This window comes from Rhinolophus sinicus, chromosome 1, assembly GCF_057876585.1.
Source record: "Rhinolophus sinicus isolate RSI-liver-muscle chromosome 1, RSI-T2T, whole genome shotgun sequence".
NCBI lineage: Eukaryota > Metazoa > Chordata > Mammalia > Chiroptera > Rhinolophidae > Rhinolophus > Rhinolophus sinicus.
Genome location: NC_142501.1, coordinates 212577574 through 212597441, shown reverse-complemented (window position 1 = coordinate 212597441; position 19868 = coordinate 212577574). Strand labels below are relative to the sequence as shown.

General features: G+C 56.5%; 1 protein-coding gene across 18 annotated transcripts in view; it reads left to right on the top strand.

Annotated features, from left to right (window-relative positions):
- ABLIM2 (actin binding LIM protein family member 2) overlaps positions 1-19868 on the top strand; it is a 125870-nt gene that overhangs the window by 77358 nt on the left and 28644 nt on the right. For 3 of the 18 annotated variants that reach the window (XR_012492390.2, XR_012492387.2, XM_088793099.1), the window contains exons 10-18: positions 236-382; positions 1981-2013; positions 3544-3664; positions 5074-5172; positions 11104-11205; positions 11683-11736; positions 16652-16771; positions 17731-17783; positions 18503-18644. Coding sequence is in view for 3 of the 18 variants with exons in the window: in XM_088793099.1 (XP_088649225.1) it covers positions 236-382; positions 1981-2013; positions 3544-3664; positions 5074-5172; positions 11104-11205; positions 11683-11736; positions 16652-16771; positions 17731-17783; positions 18503-18644 (871 nt within the window). In the remaining 15 variants the exon portion in view is untranslated. Of the gene's footprint in view, positions 1-235; positions 383-1980; positions 2014-3543; positions 3665-5073; positions 5173-11103; positions 11206-11682; positions 11737-16651; positions 16772-17730; positions 17784-18502; positions 18677-19868 lie in introns of those variants that run through there. The other 15 variants (XR_012492402.2, XR_012492400.2, XM_074320852.2 and 12 more) reach the window with 10 other exon arrangements.

Here is a 19868-nt window from a genome sequence, read left to right as displayed (position 1 = left end):
CCGCTTGGTAGAGAGGCAGTCGGGACTCGCAGAAGACACTTCTGTGGCTGGGCATCAGGACCTAGGCCCGTGTGACCATGAGGGCTCCTGCCCCTGTGGCTTTGACCCCTTGGTCCCATTTCGCCATCGCCGGGAGTTGGGGCACGCTCAGACTCGTGTCTCCCCACGGCTGCCAAGTGCCTGCCCTCTGCACATGGGTCTCACCATACCTGCTCTGCTCTTTGTCTCCGTGCAGGCGAAGCTGGGGGATGAGCTTCTCGACTACAGAGACCTGGCTGCTCTTCCTAAAAGCAAGGCCATCTATAACATCGACCGCCCCGACATGATCTGCTACTCGCCCTACGTCAGCCACCTGGCGGGGGACAGGCAGAGCTGCAGCGAGGTACGGCTCCGCCGATGGCCTCGGGCCGGCCCCCCCTCCACCCTCACTGGGCTGCACTGACACTGGCCTTCGTCACCCCCCAGATGAGCTGTGCACCCCCTTTAGTAATGCCCCGTGTGCTCTGCCCGACGTCCCCTGGCAGATGACATGCAGCTGAGGCCCGAGTCTGCAAAAGCCCCTGAAATGGGGCAGAGAGCAGGAGCTGGCGTTTAAGAAAATGATAGGAACAAAGTGCGAGGCCCGTGGTTTTCTGAGGCGTGGGATGATTTTCTTAGAGTGTGGAATGTTCGTTTTCCTTAATCCAGAACATTCTGGGCCTGGCTCCGCCCTCGCCCGCCACGGCCTGCTCCTCTGTCCTGTGCCTTCTTTGAGCTGGTTGAATCCCAGGTGACTTCCTCCCAAGGGTCCCTGTGGGCAGCGTCCTTCACTGCCGACTTCTTAGTCTTGGCTGCCCTTCTCCATTCAATGAGGGGTGCCCTGTCGGTTTCCCCATTTCTTTTGGTGGTTTTGAGATTTCAGTGTGACCATGGTGCCTGGGATGGAAGAGCGTCTGCCAGCTGTCAACTTGAGCATGGGTGCCATTTGTGTGCGAGTGGCCGGCACAGGGCTCTCCTGGGGGCAGGAGCTCTCTGTCCCTCCACGCATGTCCCTGGCCCCTCCTGTTTGATTCTCTTGCAAAGGGCCTCTTGGGTAGTGGGGCTGGGGCTCCAGGGGCGCCATGCTCGAGGGGATGGCCCAGCTGACATCTGGGCACCTTCTGTAGTCACAGCGCTGAGCACAGCTGTGGAGCACGAAGGCAGGGCGGGAAGGGGAGGGGGACCCCGCTTTCCCTGCTCAGAGGCCAGCGGGTGCCCTTCTGACTGGCTTCTGCCCCTGAGAACACACGGGACCCCAAGAATCTGGGTGATAAGTTCCTTTAAGAGTGGCCAGTGTGGGGAACGGGAAGGGAGGGCCCAGAGCTGCCCCCACCTACCACGCACCTGAGTTGGGCAGGGGGCTTCCTCATCCAGCATCTGGTCTAAATTCTGGTGGAAGGCACTGGAAGAGGGTCAGAGAGGTCAAGTGGTGTGGCCCCGGTTCCCTAGAGCAAATGTCTGTGGAGCAGACGGTGCTTACCTGCTCTAACGCGGGGTGCCTGGCGGGGGGGTGAGGCCCCAGTGCCACCACTGGCAGAGCTGGACCTCACCCCAGACCTCAAGAATCCAGAGCTCTCTCTTTGTTTGGGCCCTTTTCTCTCTTTTCTAGAGAAAACTGAGGGTGATGGGCTCACAGGATGTTGCCACCCCATGCCCTGAACCAACAGTTTTCCTTTTGGAACAATGTTTTCTTGGGAGCACAGGAAGGTGCCAGGGGTGGGCCAGGATGGAGACATGCTCACGGTTGGCACAAAACAGTGTCCTGGGACCTCTTTCTTGGGGTGCCATTGACTGTATTTCTCCAAGAAGGAGGTTCTGGAGCCCTGTGCTGGGTCTCGTGGTGGGTCCCTCTCCCGTGTGGAGGGGTCCTGTCATGTGAGTGTGTCTGTGCCCCGAGCTGTCTCTCCCACAAGTGGCCTCTGGTGCCCAGTCGCTAACAGGCTCCCCCTGTTGTGCCCACAGTCCCCTCAGTTACTCTCGCCAACGCCGACTGAGGTAACCGTCACCCCAGCCCACCCCCTGCACTGTTTGCTCGTGGCGCTGCTGCCCGGGTTATAAAGATAACCACCCACCGCCCCCAGGAGGGCCTCCGTGGCTCTTGACTGTGGCGTCTGCAGCCATGGCGCTCAGTGGCTTCAGGTGCCCTCCGTGGTGTTGGTTATTTTTATAACCATGTCTCACCTGCATGCTTCCCTGATGCGGCTGCCAGCCCTGCAAACACGACACCTGGGACACACAGTTCTTGAGGTCTGGGTCACAGCTTCCTCAGAGAAAACATCCAGGAGTCTGGGGTGGCCTGGGACTACCTCATGTGCCTCCGAGTGGGACATATGGGAAATCCTCACAGAAATACATCCTGGAAGCGTTTCTTTATCAAATGGCATCTATAATTGGCAGCTCTCGTTTTTCCTATTTCTCCAAATTAATCGGTGACATAGAGAGCTGCCACCCAGACTCCAGTCTGCATGAGCATCAAACTGTGGGATCCAGGATGTGACAACGAAACCGTGCAAGTGGCCGGCGAGCCCCAGACAGCCTAGGCGAGGAGACAGGACACCTTTAGGGTGTAAACTGGCCGATGGGCTGTGCAGAGGACACCCAGAGACGGAGACTAGACAGCAGGGCTGTAGCTGCCCAGGAGAGTTCATCTCCGTGGCTGGGACAGGCCAGAGGAGTCAGGGTGCAGCACAGGTGGGAGCTGGCAGGTGTGATACCTGCACAAGCGCTGGCCCGAGCTAAGCGTGGAGGTGGGCGCACAAGCAAGCTTCAGGGACAGTGGCTCGGCCGGTTTGGCCGCAGAGTGAGCCCTAGGAGGCAGAAGGTAAGCTCGGAAAGGCGTGGGGGCCCTGAGCGCCAGACGCAGACTCGCATTGCTCATCCCCACACTGGGCTGGGCTCTGGCATGACGCAGGCCAACGTGCTTACCGTGGTGGGCTCTGCAGCCTGCTCTTCCCCTCACACCGTGTGCCGTGCCATCTCACGCCACTTGCCGCCCACTTGGACTGCTCCAAACAGTTGCCCGTCCTGCTTGAATGGGGTCTGCATCGTCAGTGCTTGTGGGTCTGCCTCAACTGGGCTCCTGGGCCCGGAAGGGCACCCTCCTACCTCCCACGCCCAGGGAGCCCCCATCAGGTTGGGGAGGATACAGAATCTCAGTGGTTCTCAAACTGTGTTCCCAGGAGCTTTGGGTGCCTGGAAGGATTGGGCAGGAGGGGATGAAGGATGGAGGTGGAACCAGGTGCCTTCACCACCTCTGTAGGTGCCCCAGCTTCAAGGTGGGCCTGGCGGAGGGGTGGATGGGGCCCTGCCCCCCAGCACCTGCTCAGGCCTACGGGAGTGTCAGCACCAAGGCCAGGCCCCCATGTGGCTCTCAGACGTGCCCTGGCAGGTGCAGGGGTTGCATCTTGGGGCCGTGTTGAGTCAGCCTGTTGGGTCAGGAGAGCAGACGCCGCGTGGAGGGTGGATGGGTGGCAGAGGGTGGGCAGTGCTCTCGGCCTCGGGCTTCACCAGGCTCTTCTCTCCCAGGGGGACCAGGACGACCGCTCCTACAAGCAGTGCCGGACCTCCAGCCCGAGCTCCACCGGGTCGGTCAGCCTGGGGCGTTACACCCCGACCTCACGGTCGCCCCAGCACTACAGCCGTCCAGGTACTTGGCCCCCACGGCTTCTTTTACCCCCAATGAAGCTGGTCTTCTTGTCGGTTTTCCTCTATGAATCTGTCTCTTATACACACTGCAGCAATGGCTGACGGGTGTGAGGTTGCCGATAGGTGAGGGAGAACCCGTCTACTTGGCAACATAAAGGAAAGGCCCTCATGTCCGGGTGGGGAGGTTAACTGCAGAGGCAGCTAGTTAACCTGTTGGGTAGAGGAGCTTCAGGCAGCACTGAGCCCTCAGAATGTAGCTAATGTAATAAGTGTTTCAGGAGGAGAGATGTCAGGAAGATAAAATCACATAGATGGAAGGAGACCAGAAGTCAGTTCCGAGCTCATGTGGGTGTGGGAAAGTTTGAGCTGTGAGGCAAAATCAATAGCCAAAAAATAGTCAGAATATCCATTGACACTTCATCTGTAGCTGGGTTGGTGGCCCCAAGGACAGCCGCCCCGTGGGAAAGTTGGGGCGAGGCCGCTGCCATCAGGGATAGGCCCTGTGGAGGGTCCTCCCTGCCCCGTTCCACCTCATTCCCTGCCTGGTGCCCCGCTGTGCACTGCTGTCCTTTAGCTTCCAAAACCCCTCGTCACCCTCAGCGTGTGAAAGCCACAGGGACGCTCCACACACAAAAAGGACGCTGCCTTTTTGAGGGATTTTTCCAAGCTGCTTCCTCCTTGGCCAGCTGTTGCATGACTCCATTTTCACATCCATGGGCTATAGCTCTTATTTTTGCAGCCTTGTGGAAAAATCAAAACTCATTCATTTGCAAAGTTATTTTCATTGGCTTCTTTCAGTGTGCCTGGTGCATCCTGCTCCAAGATAGAGGTTTGGAAGTGGATGAGCGAGTGAGTGAATGAATGAATGAGTGAGTGAAGGAGGGAGGGAGGGAGGGAGTGAGTGAGCAGGCGAGCAGGAGAGTCAGGGAGTAAAGGGCAGTCGGCCTCTCTGACGGCCCCTCTGCTGACCCCTGACCACCATACTTTGGGTCACCTGGGCTGTGGACTGTTCCCAGCCAGGTGGTAACCCAGGAGAGCCAAGCACTGAATCTCGGCCGGTGAGGCTGGGTGATTGTCAGGTGACAGTCCGTGCACACCCTGGTCTGGCCAGCTGCTCTCCACCTGGGTTCTTGATCCCAAAGAGCCCCCAGGAGGAGTAACAGGCAGGGCCAGACGCGCCCGTCCAGCAGCTCTGGGGGCTGCCACCCTGTCCCCCAGAGGGCAGGGCTTCCTCCCTCCGAGCCTGGAGCAGACTGGTCTAAAGCACATTTGGTGACTCCCCTTCAAAAAGGCTGAATTATTGGAGGGAGGAAGCAAACACATGCCTAGCAAGGGGGCCGAGGACTGTGGTGTGGCTCTGCGGCCAGCGAGTGCGGGGTGGGCTCTGACCTGCTCTCTGTCGCCCTGCAGCTGGTACTGTGAGTGTTGGTACCAGTAGCTGCCTGTCCCTGTCCCAACACCCAAGCCCTACATCCGTGTTCAGACATCATTACATCCCCTACTTCCGAGGTAAGGCGCGCAGAGCTGCGGGCTGTGGGTGCTGGCGGGGCGCCCGCCACCCTCTGTCTCGTGTCTGTGTCACCGCATGGCTCCCCCAAGCCCTGTGTCTCACGCCTGTGCTGCTCGCTCTGTGTCTCGTGAGTCCAGCTCTGTTCCTGTCCGTGTGTAAATGACCTTGGGAGGAAAATGCAGGTCACTTGTGTAAAGGAGTGAGTGGTGAGGAGTGGCGGTGGAAAGCTGCAGGGAGCGGGCACTGGGCCTCACCAAACGAACGCCGGCCCGTGGACCTTCGTCATCTCATTTTATTTCCCACGTCAGCCAGCTCTGTGGGGTGTAGGGGCTGCTAGTTGCGGTTGGCAGGAGCCAAAGCTAAGGCCTGGGGAGGGCTGAATTGTCCACAGCCTCCGAGCAGGGCGGCCTGGCAGACCCGCCCACCATCCACAGCCCTGCATGGACGTGTGTATGTGAATCCCACCAGGAAAATGGCCGAGCTCCTGGTTTCCCATATGTTATGACTGAAGTGCATCCCCCCAAATCCGTACATTGAAGCCTAACCCCTAGTGTGACTATATTTGGAAAAGGGCCTTTAGGAGGTTGTGAGGGCCATATGAAGTCGTAAAGGCTGGGCCCTAGTCCAGTAGGATTGGTGGCCTGACAGACTAGGAGAGACACTAGAAGATCTCTGTCACTCCCTGTGCGTTCAGAGGACAGAATGCCGTCTACAAGCCAGGAAGCGGGGTCTCACCACAAACAGCCCCACCCCAGCCGGGTCAGGGCTTCCAGCCTCCAGAACAGTGAGAAACAAATGGCTGTGGTTTGAGCCCCCGGCCCGTGGGGTTTGTTACACAGCCCTTGCTGACTCTCAGGGCTGATTCCACAACAGACGTGTGAAGCCCCCCGTGTCCTACTGCTCAGTGGAGAGTGTCTCAGGAAGAACCTTCTGTGCCTAACGGGGCCAGGAGGCAGGCGCAGCGGGAACCCGCCAGCATCTGATGGGCGTCACACGGGCTCCATCACCATCCCTTGCTCTGCGGGGCCCCATCGGTCCGTCTGCTGAGAAGACAGCCCCTGACGCCGGGGACCGCTGTCCCTGCCACTCGTGGTCCCTGCTGGACGGAATGACTCTTGGGAGACGCAGCAAAGCCCAAATGGCGCATCTTGCCAGCAGGGCCCTGTTGCCCACGTCCACATGGCACGTGTGTGTCATGGACCAGCGTGTGGTCTCACCCAAGGGTGGACAGAGGACTCATCACAAACAGAACTTGACTATGAGATGAGCCACGTGGGCCCCCAGGAGATGCCTCCCCTCCCTTTGCTCCATGATGTCAGAGGCCCACATGCAGCTTCCCTCCTGTCTTGGGTGGGGCCCTTCCTGCTGGCGGCCGGTGGAGGTTGGCCCAGACCTAAGGCCGGGCTGTGGGGCACTCACTGTCTCGGTAGCTTGACCCTCACTCCCGGGCAGCCCCCTGTGAGCTGCGCTGGCTGCCTGGGAGCCCTTGGGCCGACACCCGTCTCTGGGGCCTGGAGCCAGAAGGCCCACTGACCCCAGCTTCTCTTCCTGTCCCCTCTGAGTCCCTGCCCTCGAGTTCTTACCACTCCAGGGCGAGGAAAAGCCAAGATGGGACCTCAGCCAAGGCCTGCAGCACCCCATCCTCAGCCAGACAGCTGAGGGCCAGGGAGGGAGGCAAAGGCAAAGGCAGCCCGCTCTGCCCTCCTCAGTGGGAGCAGCGCGACCCTTCCCGCCATCCTGTGACAGGAAGACAGTGCAGACAGCCCCACCCCCACCCACCAAAACGTGGCTCAGAAACTGTCTGTGTCATTGCCACTCCAGGGCATCCCCGGGAGCAGGGGGCCCAGTGCCCCTGCAATCTGCAGCGTGGGCACAGGCACTGGCCCCGCTTTGAGGCTGGTCTCTGCCCTGGTTCCCTCCTGGCTGCTTTGGTCACCAGTTCTCTGCTCGGAAATTAGGCGAAACCCCCTGCCTTCCTCTCTGGTGTAGAGTGTGGGAGAGCCCGGCCCCCGTGGTCTGCCCTGTCTGACTCCAGGGCTGTCCGTGACCTTGGGAGCACCCAGCCTCTTTCCAGCACTCACCCCAGAGCAGAGGGCCTGAGACAGCCCAGAGTCAGGCCCTCGTTCAAGAGCCGCGTCCAGCCTCGGGTCCTGGGTCCACCTCTGAGGCCACACCGAGGAGCCCGTCCTCTTCTCCATCCATCCCGATAGGCCCCCAGCCTGTGGGCACTGTGGTGGCCCGCTGTGCCAAGGGCGCCTGCCTCCTCTCAGCTGGCACAGGGCCTCGCGTCCACCCCACTCTCAGGGAAAGCCTTTCCTGGTCTCTCTTCGCGGCATCTCTGGTATCTTCCCCTGAGTGATGCTATGAGGGGAGGGCTCCCCAAGGAGAGGCAGCCCTTGCCCCGGCAGCGCTCACCCCGAACCACATGCTTTTCTCCTCTCTTCCCACCTGTCCACCTGTCCCAGGCAGACCTTCCCAGTGTGTCCCAGTGCCCTGGGCCACCTCCACAAGACCAATCAGCATCAGTGCTTGTGGCAGTCATTTGCACTTTAGTATGAATTTCAGTCCCTGGTCCGTCTCCTGAGGCTGTGTAAGGTTTAAGCCTGACTCCTCACCTGTTAAGGAGCAGGCAGTGCCATGGGGCAGCGATGCTGCTAAAACTGCTCCACTGGGCAGAGGTGGGATGTACCCAGTGAGCCTCTTCCCACATAGTGTGAGAGGGAGAAGGGGAGTGCTGCTCAGGTCAAGGCCGGCTTCCCCCCCCACCCCCCACTGTGCCCACAGCTCCCCTTCCTCCCTGGGCCATCCACCTACTGGTGATGTGGCTGATGGCATGTGACGGTGACTCACTACATGAAAACCTGCAGACGTCTGGTTATTGTCCTAACAGGCCCTTGCACGTGGCTCGGAGGTGGCCTTGCTTCCGGTCACCTTGAGAAGATGCAGCAGGAGGCAACTGAGAGACCTCCCAAGGGCCAAAGCTGGAACAATGGAGAAACACAATGAATAACATAGTACTGGCGTATAAACCATAGTGTAAAGCAAACATCCACGAGTCCATGCTGATATGAATAAATGAGTCAATAAATCAATGGGGCGGGGAGGCAAATCTCCGTGCAGAATTCCCAATAATTTACGTAGACAGTCGCCCCCAAGGAGGGGAGCCGCCCCCTACTCCTCAGGTGTGGGCTGTGCTCGGTGACTCCTCCCTAAGAGAACGGTGTGCAAGTGGGAGGCGAGACCTGGCCCGTGGACAGTCCTGGCCAACACGGCGACCTCGGCCAGGGGATCCAGGTCCACGTCACAGTGATAGGTCATGTGGACAGCACGTGCCCTTGACCTGCTGGGGTCAGAAGGGCACGTCATCTCTGTGGTCTTCCTCCCAGGAACCTAACCCCAGTCTAATCAGGAGAAAAATCAGACAAATCCTAAGTGAGGGGCATTTTACAAAATGCTTGACCAGGATTCCTCAAAACCATCAAGGTCCTGAAAAACAAGGAGTGAGAACCTGTCATCACAGCCCAGAGGGACCTAAGAGACGTGATGACTAAACTTAATGTGGGGTCCTGCCTGGGATCCTGGGACAGGAAAAGATCCCTAGATAAAAACAGGTGACATACGAATAAAGTGTGGCGTTTAGCTGACACTACTGGGCAATGTGCTGTAGGAACATAAGCTGCAAACTGTAGCGCACGCAGTGCAGAGGACACAGGAACCCCTGTACTGCCCCAGTCTGCTCTCAAATAAGTCATTTACTTGGACCAAAAGAAGGAGGTGGCTGTTCAAAGGCCGGGACTTCCCAACCACCAGCAGGCACTCTCGCCGGGTGTCTTTGCCTTATCCCTGAAGGATGACCCTCCCAGCAAAGGTCAGAGTCGGGCCTGCATCCTGAACCACCCGGAGGAGAAGCCACAGCCTCATCAGAAGGGACTTCTGTGCCTTTTCAAAGTCACTACACAGCCAGCCTCTCCACTCATTTTCTCACACCCGTGGAGACTTACACGGCTTGGGATTTTTACCACTAAGGCCATGGAGGAAGCGGCCCCCAGAGCAGTGATGGAGGCTTCACCAGGACACTGGCCCCCGGCCCTCCCCGCCCCAGCTCTCCTGCAGAAGGTGGTCATGGTGTGTGCGCCCCAAAGGGTCGTCTGGGCATTCTGAGAGCAGACGTGGGCACTGCTCCCGGTGGCCCCGCGCGGGGTCGAGGCCAGTGCTGCATTTTATTACAAGGAAACAACAGTGAGTGGGTGGGCGTGAGTCCAGAGAAGGGCATGGTCAGTGGTGGGCTGTATCCTCCAGGAAGACTTTGTACCTGAGTCTTGACCCAGGAAGGGTCTGGACAAGTGGGGGGGGGGGGTTGGAAAGGGGGTTCCAGGCAAGGATGTGGGGAGGAGGGGAGGTCAGGAGAGGATGTGAGCAGAGGCGTCTCGGGCTGGGACCAAGGTCTTGAGAGTTTGGTGACCGGTGTAGAGGCCCCTGGATGGCCGATGTGAGGGGGGAGTGACGGGCCAGTGGGGCAACTGAGTCTGTGTCCCCAGCTGCCCCTGGGTCTTGGGCCCTCTGAGCACCTGATGGAAGCTGTAGGCCCTCCTTAGATAAATGTGCACAGACGCACACAGAGTCCTGCTTGTGATATAGGACACTGCATTGTAGACTTGGGGATGGTGGGGGAGGTCAGTGTAGGGGGCCCAGGAGTCGGTAAGATGCCCAACGCTGTCGTCAGCGGCCCCCTTTGTGGCCTCAGCCCTGTGTGGGCCGCTGATTGTGGCCGCTCCAGCTGAACCCACCCTGCCTCTGTGTGCCCCCGGCCCCCAGCACACCCACCTGGGCACGAGCGTGCCCTGAGCCCGCGCCTTCCTCGTCAGCCGCCACGCTGCCCCGGCCGGTCCACGTCCAGGTCCGCACGCGCGCGCCTGCTGTTCGAGGGCTGCTTGGTCACGTGTCCCCTTGGGGGTCCTGCGGCTTTGAACAGCTACAGCTGGAAGGGGTGTTTTTGAGTTGAGGGTGGCCCTTTCCCTTTGCCAAGCTGTCGTCCCATGTGGCAGAGGGTTTCCTGAGGGTAATGGAAAGGACGCGGGTTGTGCCTTCCGAGTGCCGTGCGCCCCTCATCCAGAGTGTCCAGTGCCCATCGCGTCTGTCTCTCATACCATTCCTTAAATACCGGGGTGAGGGGCTGGGGGGCTGGGGGAGTGGGGGGTGGAGGGGCGGTTCACGCAGGAGCTGCAGACACATCTGTGACTTGATAATCCAACCTTGTCCTCAAAACAGAAATTACAAATCCAGGTGGGATAAGAAATCAGAGCCCGAGTCTGAGGATTCTTTCCATTTACTTTGCCAGAGGGTAGCTTCATCTAGGAAGGCGGTGGCTGGCGGACACTAACTTTGTCTCGTTCTCCCGCAGCTAGTAAAATTTTTACACAGTGGCTTATAAGGACAGGTTTTGATGAGTTCTAGCACTTTCGTCCTGTTGAATGCTCACTTGTGGATTCTCCAGTAAAACAGTGTCTTTTTATACAAGGAAACTGAGAAAGGGCAACCCCAGTGCTGGTGCATTTGTGATCGTGAGATTTAAACAGCAGCCACTGCAGAGCAGCCCCCGGGGCAACCTCTGTGCGCCCCGAGGAGAGAGGGGCTCTGCCAAGCCAGCCCGCCTTCCGATGAACGAGGAACCAGCTCACTCTCAGCCGTAGGCGCCACTGTGCCTTTGACAGGGGGCCATTGAAGGGGCGGAAGCGAGGTTGGATTAACAAGTCATCGGGCTCAGTGTGGACATGTCGTGGGGACCGCACTCCCTCCCCTGGGCAGAGGGTTTGGGCAGCTCCACAGGCCGGGGAGATGAGGCTCCCTAGGAATAAGCTTTCAAGCTTGAAATACTTTGCTTTGCTTCCCTTCCCCTCTTCTATCCACTGCCTTTGCTCTTCCGTCTGGAGGCAGTGAAAGTGGCCGGAGCACCCCCAGCCTCTCGGTGCTCTCCGACAGCAAGCCTCCCCCCTCCACCTACCAGCAGGCTCCTCGTCACTTCCACGTCCCAGGTAGGCACCCCAACACACGGGCGCTCTCCCCGTGCAGGCCGGCTGCTCACACCTGTTGTCCCAGAGTCTGCCTTGCCTCAGCGGGTGTTGGGTGGTTCCCAAGCCTCTCTATCCCCCGCTCCCCCAAATTCTGAGATTCTTTACAAATTAGCAAATGGGTTTGCACAGCCCCAGGATTCAGTGTGTTTGTTTCTCCCAAAGCCCCACAAACACAGGGACACATTTTTGCCCTCCTGGGAATGGGCTGGAGCGAAGGGGCTGTCTGGGCCGGTGGGGGCCCCATACTATTGTTGGCCACCCACTCCGTCTGCCCCCTCAAACTGGGGGGTGGCATCTGGGCTGAGTCCCAGATCCTTTCTGGAGATTCTAAATCTGGGTGACTGATAAGTGCTGACCAAAAAAAATCAGTGGAATGGAAACCATCACAGTTTGCTTGCTCACCCTGCTTTCTCTCCTTTTTCCGTTCTTCTTTCCTAGACACCGGCGTAAAAGATAACATCTATAGGAAACCCCCCATCTACAAACAGCATGGTACAGTCACTTTCCTCTGCTGCTGTGGTGTCCCCTGCATGCCTGTCCATCCCTTTGCTTCTGAATGCTTCATTTTGCTGTGTTGTTACCTGACGGGGCCACCGGGAGGCCCCAGCAGCCTGCACATTATCGCAGAGTCACTCGTAGGCCCCCCAGAGGCCTCATATATTCAGTAGTCAGTAAGGACTCCGCTGTGTGTTACAAACCTGAGGCTGAAACGCATCGGCCGTGCTTGGGGTGGGTGTTTATACCAAGAGCTGGCTGCTGTGGCTTTGATTTTGCTACTTTGAGAGAAGCAGCCAGACTGACTGCAGCCAAGATGGTGAGGGACGGAAGCTTCTTGGGCCACAGCTTGGGCTTAACCTGATGTGTAGGAAACAGAACAAAGCAGAATCAGTCACTTATTCCTGCGTGTTTAAGTCCTGTGTTGGAAGCATTTCTGACGATAGAATGAATGCCCTTGCCTTCAGTTAGAGGGATTTCTTGCATTAGCAGATGCAGGCTGGAGAGGTCTAGTGGCGAGGGTGTCTCTCTGCCCTCAGTTTCCCTCTCAGAGGTGACCACCCACCTCCACTCCACCTGAGCCAAGCGGGGCCAGGTGTGCAGGGGGCAGACAGCTGGGCCACAGAGCAGGAGAAGAAAGCTCCAGGTAGCCTCTGCTGCCTCATGGAATTTCTGGGGTATTTGAGGCTGTTGATTCCCATCCTGAGACTCTTGTTTCCTCATCTGCAAAATGGGACGGATCCCTCCACCCAGCCCTCTTTACAGGTGCTTGTGAGGACCAGATGGGATAATGAATGTGGAAACAACCGTTCTAAACTGTAAAGTGCTGGTCATGTGATAGGGGTTGTTATCAAGTCGCTGGGGGGATGGGAAGAGGAATTCCCATACGTGAAGTTCTTGTTCAGATGCACCAGAAGAAGCAGCCACGTCCCATGTTGACAACTGGCCGGACACTGCTGGGCGGGATCCTGTGAAAGTGTGCGTCCTGTGACTTACTGACAAATCAGTGGTCTAGTCACATAGCCTAGCAAATTGTTATTGGTCTAGCAAGTAACAGGGATTGGAAAGATTGTTTACCTTGACGGCAGTAGTCCCTGTGCTTCGGGTATTTATTTCTGCCTCGTCCCAAGAAAGAAAAAAAATGAATGAAAACCGCTGGGTTTCCAGGCGGCGGAGACTTTTACGGTTGCTTCTCAGCCAGAGAAGTTTAGAGCACAGAACTTCCGGAGGGATCCGAGAGGATGGGCTCATTATACCCTGGGGCCCTTAGAGAGTGTCCAGACCAGCTCCCTTGTGATACAAATGGGGAAACTGAGGTCCAGGTAGAGGAAGGAGCAAGCCCATCAAGCCGTCTCTGTGGGCGCCTGTGTTCAAACCTGCGTGGAGGCTGCGTGATCTGTCTTTGACCTCCAAGCGGAATTGCTCACTTGGCCTGTATTAGCCTCAAACACGTCATTCACACAAGTGTACGAGGGGTCGGCCCCTTAGGAGGGGAAGACGAAGGAAATCAGATGATGAAATTGCTCACCTGTGCGACCAAGCCAGCTCTAAGACAAACAGTTTCCGACAAGAAGCCCTTTAACTGAATCGTGCAGTGGAGAGAGTCAGTTTTATTACCAGTGATAACCTTTGTGTTGTTTTTAATCTGGATAGGATTGCCTCTCCTATCCAAAGGCAAGTGAATTCCCATTGGATTGGACCGTGGGCAATGGCCAAAACCCTTTTAGCATTCCAGAATTTTGGCATATTGATTCTTTTATGAAATAAATTGCATAGAGCACCTACTTGCATGTAAGGAGGCCATGAACTGAGGGTTCAGCATGTGGTGTGTACGCTTCTTAACCTGCTTCCTGTAGATCGTCCTCAGAAAATAGTGGATGTATTGGGATGTGTCTGATTTCCAATGCATTTGAGCTATTTTGATTTTATAAGATTTTCCCCATCCGGTGGGAATATATCCTGTCAGAAGTGTGTGTGTGTGAGCATGCATGTGTGTTTGAACATGCATGCGTGTGTTTAAAGCCCACATGCAGCCTACCCCCCACCCCTCCACCCCCGCGATCTCAGCACACTGACCTCCAGTCACCTCTCGGGGAGAGAGGAGCATGACTCAGGCTGGAGAAGCCATCGTTTTCATTTCCAGACTTCGCTGACACAGACTCTGGCTGATGACGTTGACTTACTGGACCGTTTAACTAGTTTAAGATAATATATTCAACAAGCTGAAAAGTTATGCTTTGTAGTTAACAAGTTTACTTTTCGACGCTCTATTTCCAACTCATCCAAAGTTTTTTTGTTTTTTTTTAATCAGTGTCACTCTTTCTTGATGCTCAAAGCCCACTCCTGTCTTTGGGAAACAAGCCTCCAGCCGTGAGGGTGGCCAGGCCTGTAGGGCAGGGGTGGGACCACTGGTGATGGCACAAAGATAATTAGTATTCCTGTAGCTGCAGTCCTGCAGCTGTGGCTGAGGTCATCACTGCCACGTGCTGGGCACTCGATACACGACAGCTCACCTCATCTTCACATGCTGAGATCTATGTTATCATAGGAGAGGAAACTGAGGCTGGGGCCGTGAAGTGACCAGGCAATGGCTGAGCTGAGGTTCACACCCAGGTCGGCCTGACCCCTGACCTCTGACTCCTGACCCTCCTGCTGTCATTTGACAGCATTTAGGGCCCAACAGTATTTTCTTGTACTATATCAGTTCTGACTCTACTTTGTTACGATTTAATGGCTTTTTAAATAAAAGAATAAGAGAAGAAAGGAAGCAAAAGGAAATGGATGGAAAATAAGGAGAAAGGGGGAAGGGAGAGGACAGGACGACCCCTTCCCTGTGTCGTCAGGGCCAGACCTACACCAGGGTCAGCTCAGGGTGGGCTGGGGTGTGGTGCCGTGGGGCCGCCCCACGCTGCCTGTGTGGCTCGGACCAAAAGTTCAGATGCCGTGGCGGTCATTTCATGGCTTTCCCGCACATCCTGAGTCACTCGCAGTGTTAAGCCCAGTTACTGTGTGAGGCAGACGCCATTCAAATCACAGGCGCACCCCTCCCTCCCAGCTCCGTCACCGGCAGAAACACTTCCCTCTCAGAGCCAGTCTCCTGGAGTGTGGGGTTCAAGGCCACCTCCCTCGCTCCCCTAGGAGGTTTCCGTGAGGCTGATTGGACTCTTGGCACAGAGTAGGGCTTGGCGGTGGCAGAGGCCCTCGCGGAGTGAAGCCGGACCAGCTCTTATCCAGGCTGTTTAAAACGAATTCACAAGCAGAGACACTGCCATGACTTCCCAGGAAGCTGGTTGTTCAGATGTCGGCACAGGACCTGTATTTCACCAAGTGTTCTGTTTCACAGGAGCCATCAGATGGCCGTGTGGGTGGCACACTGGCCCAGGAGACCACACGGCACCCCATCACCTCCGATTGTCCACTGATGGGGGGTGGGGGGAGGGGGGTGCTCACTTCTGCCCTCCTGCCTCTCAGAGCTGCCCACCCAGACCAGACAGTAAAGGTGACCCCACATGGCACCTATTGTGTGCTATGTCTTGGGCCCCTGGTTTAAAACAGGAAGTAATCACATCTCACGTGTCTATCTAGGATTCCTGTATAGTGGAGTTGAGTCTTGTTTTGGTTTTGGGGTCCTTTCTTGGGATGAGAAGAAAGGGAAGGTGGGCTCTGTGTCCAGAAAGAAAGCTACCTAGACCCCCCCACCCCATTCTCATCAAGATGTTGCCAGCACAGTTTCCCAGGGACGTGGGGAGAGGACTCAGCTTTACCCAGGAGGGTTCCTCTGCCAAGTGCATTGCAGACTCAGAAGGAGCTGCCTCACATGGAAGGAAGACACACTCATGCCGATTTCTCCAGTTCTCCTGAGTGGCTCTGTCTTCCTGACACTGAAACAGTGTCCCATACATCAATCAGGCTCAAAGTCAGCCCTTGTTCACTCTGAACCTGCCGTTACCTTGCGGCATCCACATGTTATCTCATGTGTTCCTCACACCTCGGGTGGGGGGGCATCACTTGCCCATTTTGCAGATCAGGAAACTGAGGCTCTGAGCTGTTAAGGAAGCAGGCCGCAAATGATAACAAAACACGGGATTCCTGGATTTTCCTGCCCGGTCTCCCACTTCTCAAGAGACTCTGACGTTGTTTTTGCGGGGTGGCCAACTTGAGCTCTGGAAAGGCCTAGTCTGAGTCTGGGTAAGCTGTGCACACCTGGTAGAGCTGGCGGTGTGTGCCAAGGAAACTCGCTAACTCGGTGGAATATCCCCCTCGTTGGAAGGAGGGCCGTTTTTGAGCCCTTCTCAAGTGCCTGGCCCAACCTGTCATCCATGGCTGTGTGACGTTCTTAAACCCAGAATGGCCTGAACTCCAGGGGCTGGGATTTCACATCCCAAGGGGCCCTTTGGGTGGAACCACTTAGTTACACTTGCAAATTACCCAAGTGTGGGCCTACTTGGGGGCCTCTGAGGGCTGTTCAGGGATGCGCCTCACTTGAGCCGGCAGGTCCAGCTCTGCAGGCCTTCTCTGGGCTGGACAATGGCAGTGCCACAGCTCCAAACAGCCGTTGCCCTGATTTTCCTTGGGGATTACTGGGTGGCCGCCAAGAGTCACAGCTGACATATGGCCAGACTCTCTCGGGTTCCACTGCCTGGCGATGGCCAGCCGTTGTCTGGGGAACAGGAGAGCCCATGCTAATGGGCCTGCACCCCCTCTGAGCACCCCATTTCCCACCCCCCCCCCCCATCGTGGAGCTCGTTGAGCAGACTCGTGTATTTGCCTCTGCGAGCAGAGAGGGCAGAGTTTTTTATTTTCACATTGAAAATCACTCTCTCCGGGAAGAAGGAGAGACAGATAGCCATCGGGAGTAACGAAACATCAGCATATCCAGAACGGTCTTCAACTGTGGCCTTATCTTGTCAAGGTCCTGTAGCCCAGTCCCCAATTTCCCAGCTCTCGGGCCTGATGTCAGTCTTGTCCTTGGTGGTGCACAAGGCAGGGCGCTCCAAAAGGCTGGAATCCCCCAGCCCTCCGCAGGCTGCAGGTAAGGAGCCCGCCCCCGACGTGTCCGCACGGCCTCGGGCTCCGTGGCGGGTGGGAAGGGCCCACGGTCCTTTAATTGCTCCGTGCATGGGGTCGGTGTTTTAGTACGGGACGCACAGGATGGGTCTTCACAGGCTGAACTGGATGCTGAGAACTGTCTGCATACCCTTGTGTGACGTATTTGATCATACTTGGTAGGAGGTCATGTCAGCTAGGTGACAAGCACCCCTCTCCCCCCCAAAAAAGGCCTGTGGAGAACGTAGACACCTCATGACTCAGCTGCACAGAGCTTTCTTGGGAAAGAACTTGCTTGCTCTGACCCATTGTGGGCATCTCTGGGTATACACTGTACCTCTGTACTGCTCTCCATGGACTGTTTCTGGTGGCATAACGCTTACCGTTTTGTGACTTGTGGGCAGCCAGCAGTGAGGTGGACAGACAGAGGAAGGACCCTGGGTTCACATGTCAGCCTCTGCCTCCCGCTAATCCATGACCTTGAGAAAGACATGTTATCAGTCTGAGCCTCAGTCCTCTGATCTGTGAAGTGGGTTGTGTGGGGATAGGCTGTAATGTCCGCGACCCACCCAGCAGAGTCTGACACAGGAGGGGCTGGATGCCTGAGACCATCTCTTACTTTGAAGTTAAACTCTGGAGGTAGAAAGTGTGTTCTTCAAAATGCTAAGTGGCTGCACTGAGAACCTGGCCATCCTCTCTGTGGGGGGTTGGCCGGAATTTTAATTAGGCTTTACTTCACCCACCTGCTCTCAATTTTAAGGACTGTCATGTACAAAGGCACACAGCCAGCCACTCCCCAGCCAGTGTTCTGCAGGAACCTCAAAAGGCACTCGTACTCAAAAGGCACTCGTACCTTCGATTATTTTCCACTTTTGAGCATAAGTGTGATGCGGAAACCCAGGATAAATGGTGTGTTACCTTGACAAATTGACTTTTGCCTTTCAGCCTTGAGGCGATTGGATGGGGAGGATGGAAGTTTCGACCAGGATAACAGGAAGGTAATGCGGGAGCACATCTGCTTTAGAACAAGCTTGTTCAGAAAGAAACCTGGTTCTGTGGGCTGTTCTCCAACGGGAAGCGTCAGATGCCTCCTGTTGGGTCCCGGTCCTGCATGGTCCCATGAGGCCACACGGACCAGGGACCAAATCCAAGAGGTGGTTCCACCAGCCTCCTCCTTACATGTGGGGCAAGCACAGCTACTACCAAAGTTATGTGCCCAAGCTCCTTGGTTATTGTTCTGTCACTGAGGACATTTCTGAAACCAGAGGCAAACAAACCGCAGTGCATTCTCAGGGCATCTGAGACAATTGTTCTAGAACAGGCTTGGCAAGCGCTTTCTGTAAGGAGTTACAGAGTAAATATCTTGGGCTTTGGGGCCACACCGTCTCTGTGTGGTGACACCTCTGTGAAAGCCCGAGGCAATGCATGAGGGATGCGTGAGTGTGTTCCCGTAATACTCTCACTGCAAAGGCAGACTACATGCAGGGTTTGGCCCATGGGCTGAGTTTGCATGCCCTGCCTCGAGAGGTAAGGCCTCCTTTGCTTTAAGGAAGTCAGGTGAGTATGGGAAGAGCCCTAGGGTGGCTCAATCGGCTCTCTGTGTGTGAAGCTATTTGGGCCTTGGACCTCCCTAAACCTCAGTTTCCTCATCTGTAAAATAGGACAGTGCCATTGCAGATGACCTCAAAATTCACATTACTTTCTTGTTTTTCCTCAGCAGAAGGCCAGCTGGCTGATTCTCAAAGAGGATACAGACACTAGGACTAACTCTCCAGACCTAGACAGCCAGTCTCTGTCTCATAGTAGTGGGACCGATAGAGACCCTCTCCAAACAATGCAAGGAGACAACTTTTACTCACGTGAGTGGTTCTTTTGAGCAAGGAACTGTAAATGTGGCACGAAAGGCCTCAGAGCAAAGGGGCCCCACAACTTTGAGCCCATCCCCCCAGATCTAAGCCTTGCTCATTAAAAAAATATAGGATCACACCAACAGACAGGAGGGCAAAGCAGGCAGGAGGCAGACCCTTTTGCTGCTTGCTGATTTCCCTCGGACTGAGCCATTAGCTAGTGTGCTGGTCCCAGGCTGTGCCAGCGTGTCCGCTATAGCTCTCCAGAGCTGGCAAGAGGGCAGAGAGCCACGGTGGGGGAAAGGGCCTCCTGGGCTGCCAGGGTGGAAGTGGAGGGCCCATTTCCCTCCATGCAGATGTGACCATGGTCCAGGTGGCAAGTCCAGACTCGGAGTCGGTGATGGCATTGCCCCATCGCACCTGGGCTCACCCTGAGCAAGGGGCTGGGAAGTGGGCTTTATATCCTCAGCGAGCAGGGGAGACAGAGACGATGTCTGCCTGACTCTGGGGGGTTGTGAAGCTGAGTAGCCTGGATTCGGGGTAGGGCAGACCTGCAAGTAACGGGCCTCGTTTCCCGAGGCTGTAAATGAGAACGGCAGCAAGTGCTGTCAGAGCCCGGGGCGTGGACCTTGGGTCCCAGCAGGCTGTGGGTGGTGTTCTGCGGGCAAGCTTGAGGCTTCGCCTGGACACAGGCCAGGAGGGGATGGATGTGGGGTGAGAGCACAGAGAAAAGATGCTGGCTTTGCCGTGAGACAGACCCAGGCTCAGAGCCCCGCCCACCCTGACCGGCCTGTGAGCGTGAGCGTGAGGCCCGTGCGGGGCCTCCCTTCCGGCTGCCTGCCTGGCCAGGCTGTGAGCAACCCGAAGGCGGTGACATGTGTACGCAGCCCGCGCTCTTTCTGGCCCGTAGTAGGTGCTCAGCAAACACCGTTTATCACCGTCATCATCATCCTCGTGCATGTACATTGTAAAGTGTCCTACAAATGCAAGGTGAGAGGACAGTGACGCTTGGAAATTACTGTTAAAGAACTCTAAACAAAGGAAAGGTTACTGTTTTCCGTGTGATCTCTGTAAGTAGGTGTCTGTACGCACCCCATGCCTCTGACCCTCCTGGGGTGCAGGTCTCTAAATGTCAGGCTCTCAGAGCTGGCGCACACGGCTGATGTCACCATGGGAAGGGCACGCCCAAAACGTCCCCCCGAGGGACTCGTCCAGGCTGGCGGCGTGCTCCTCCTG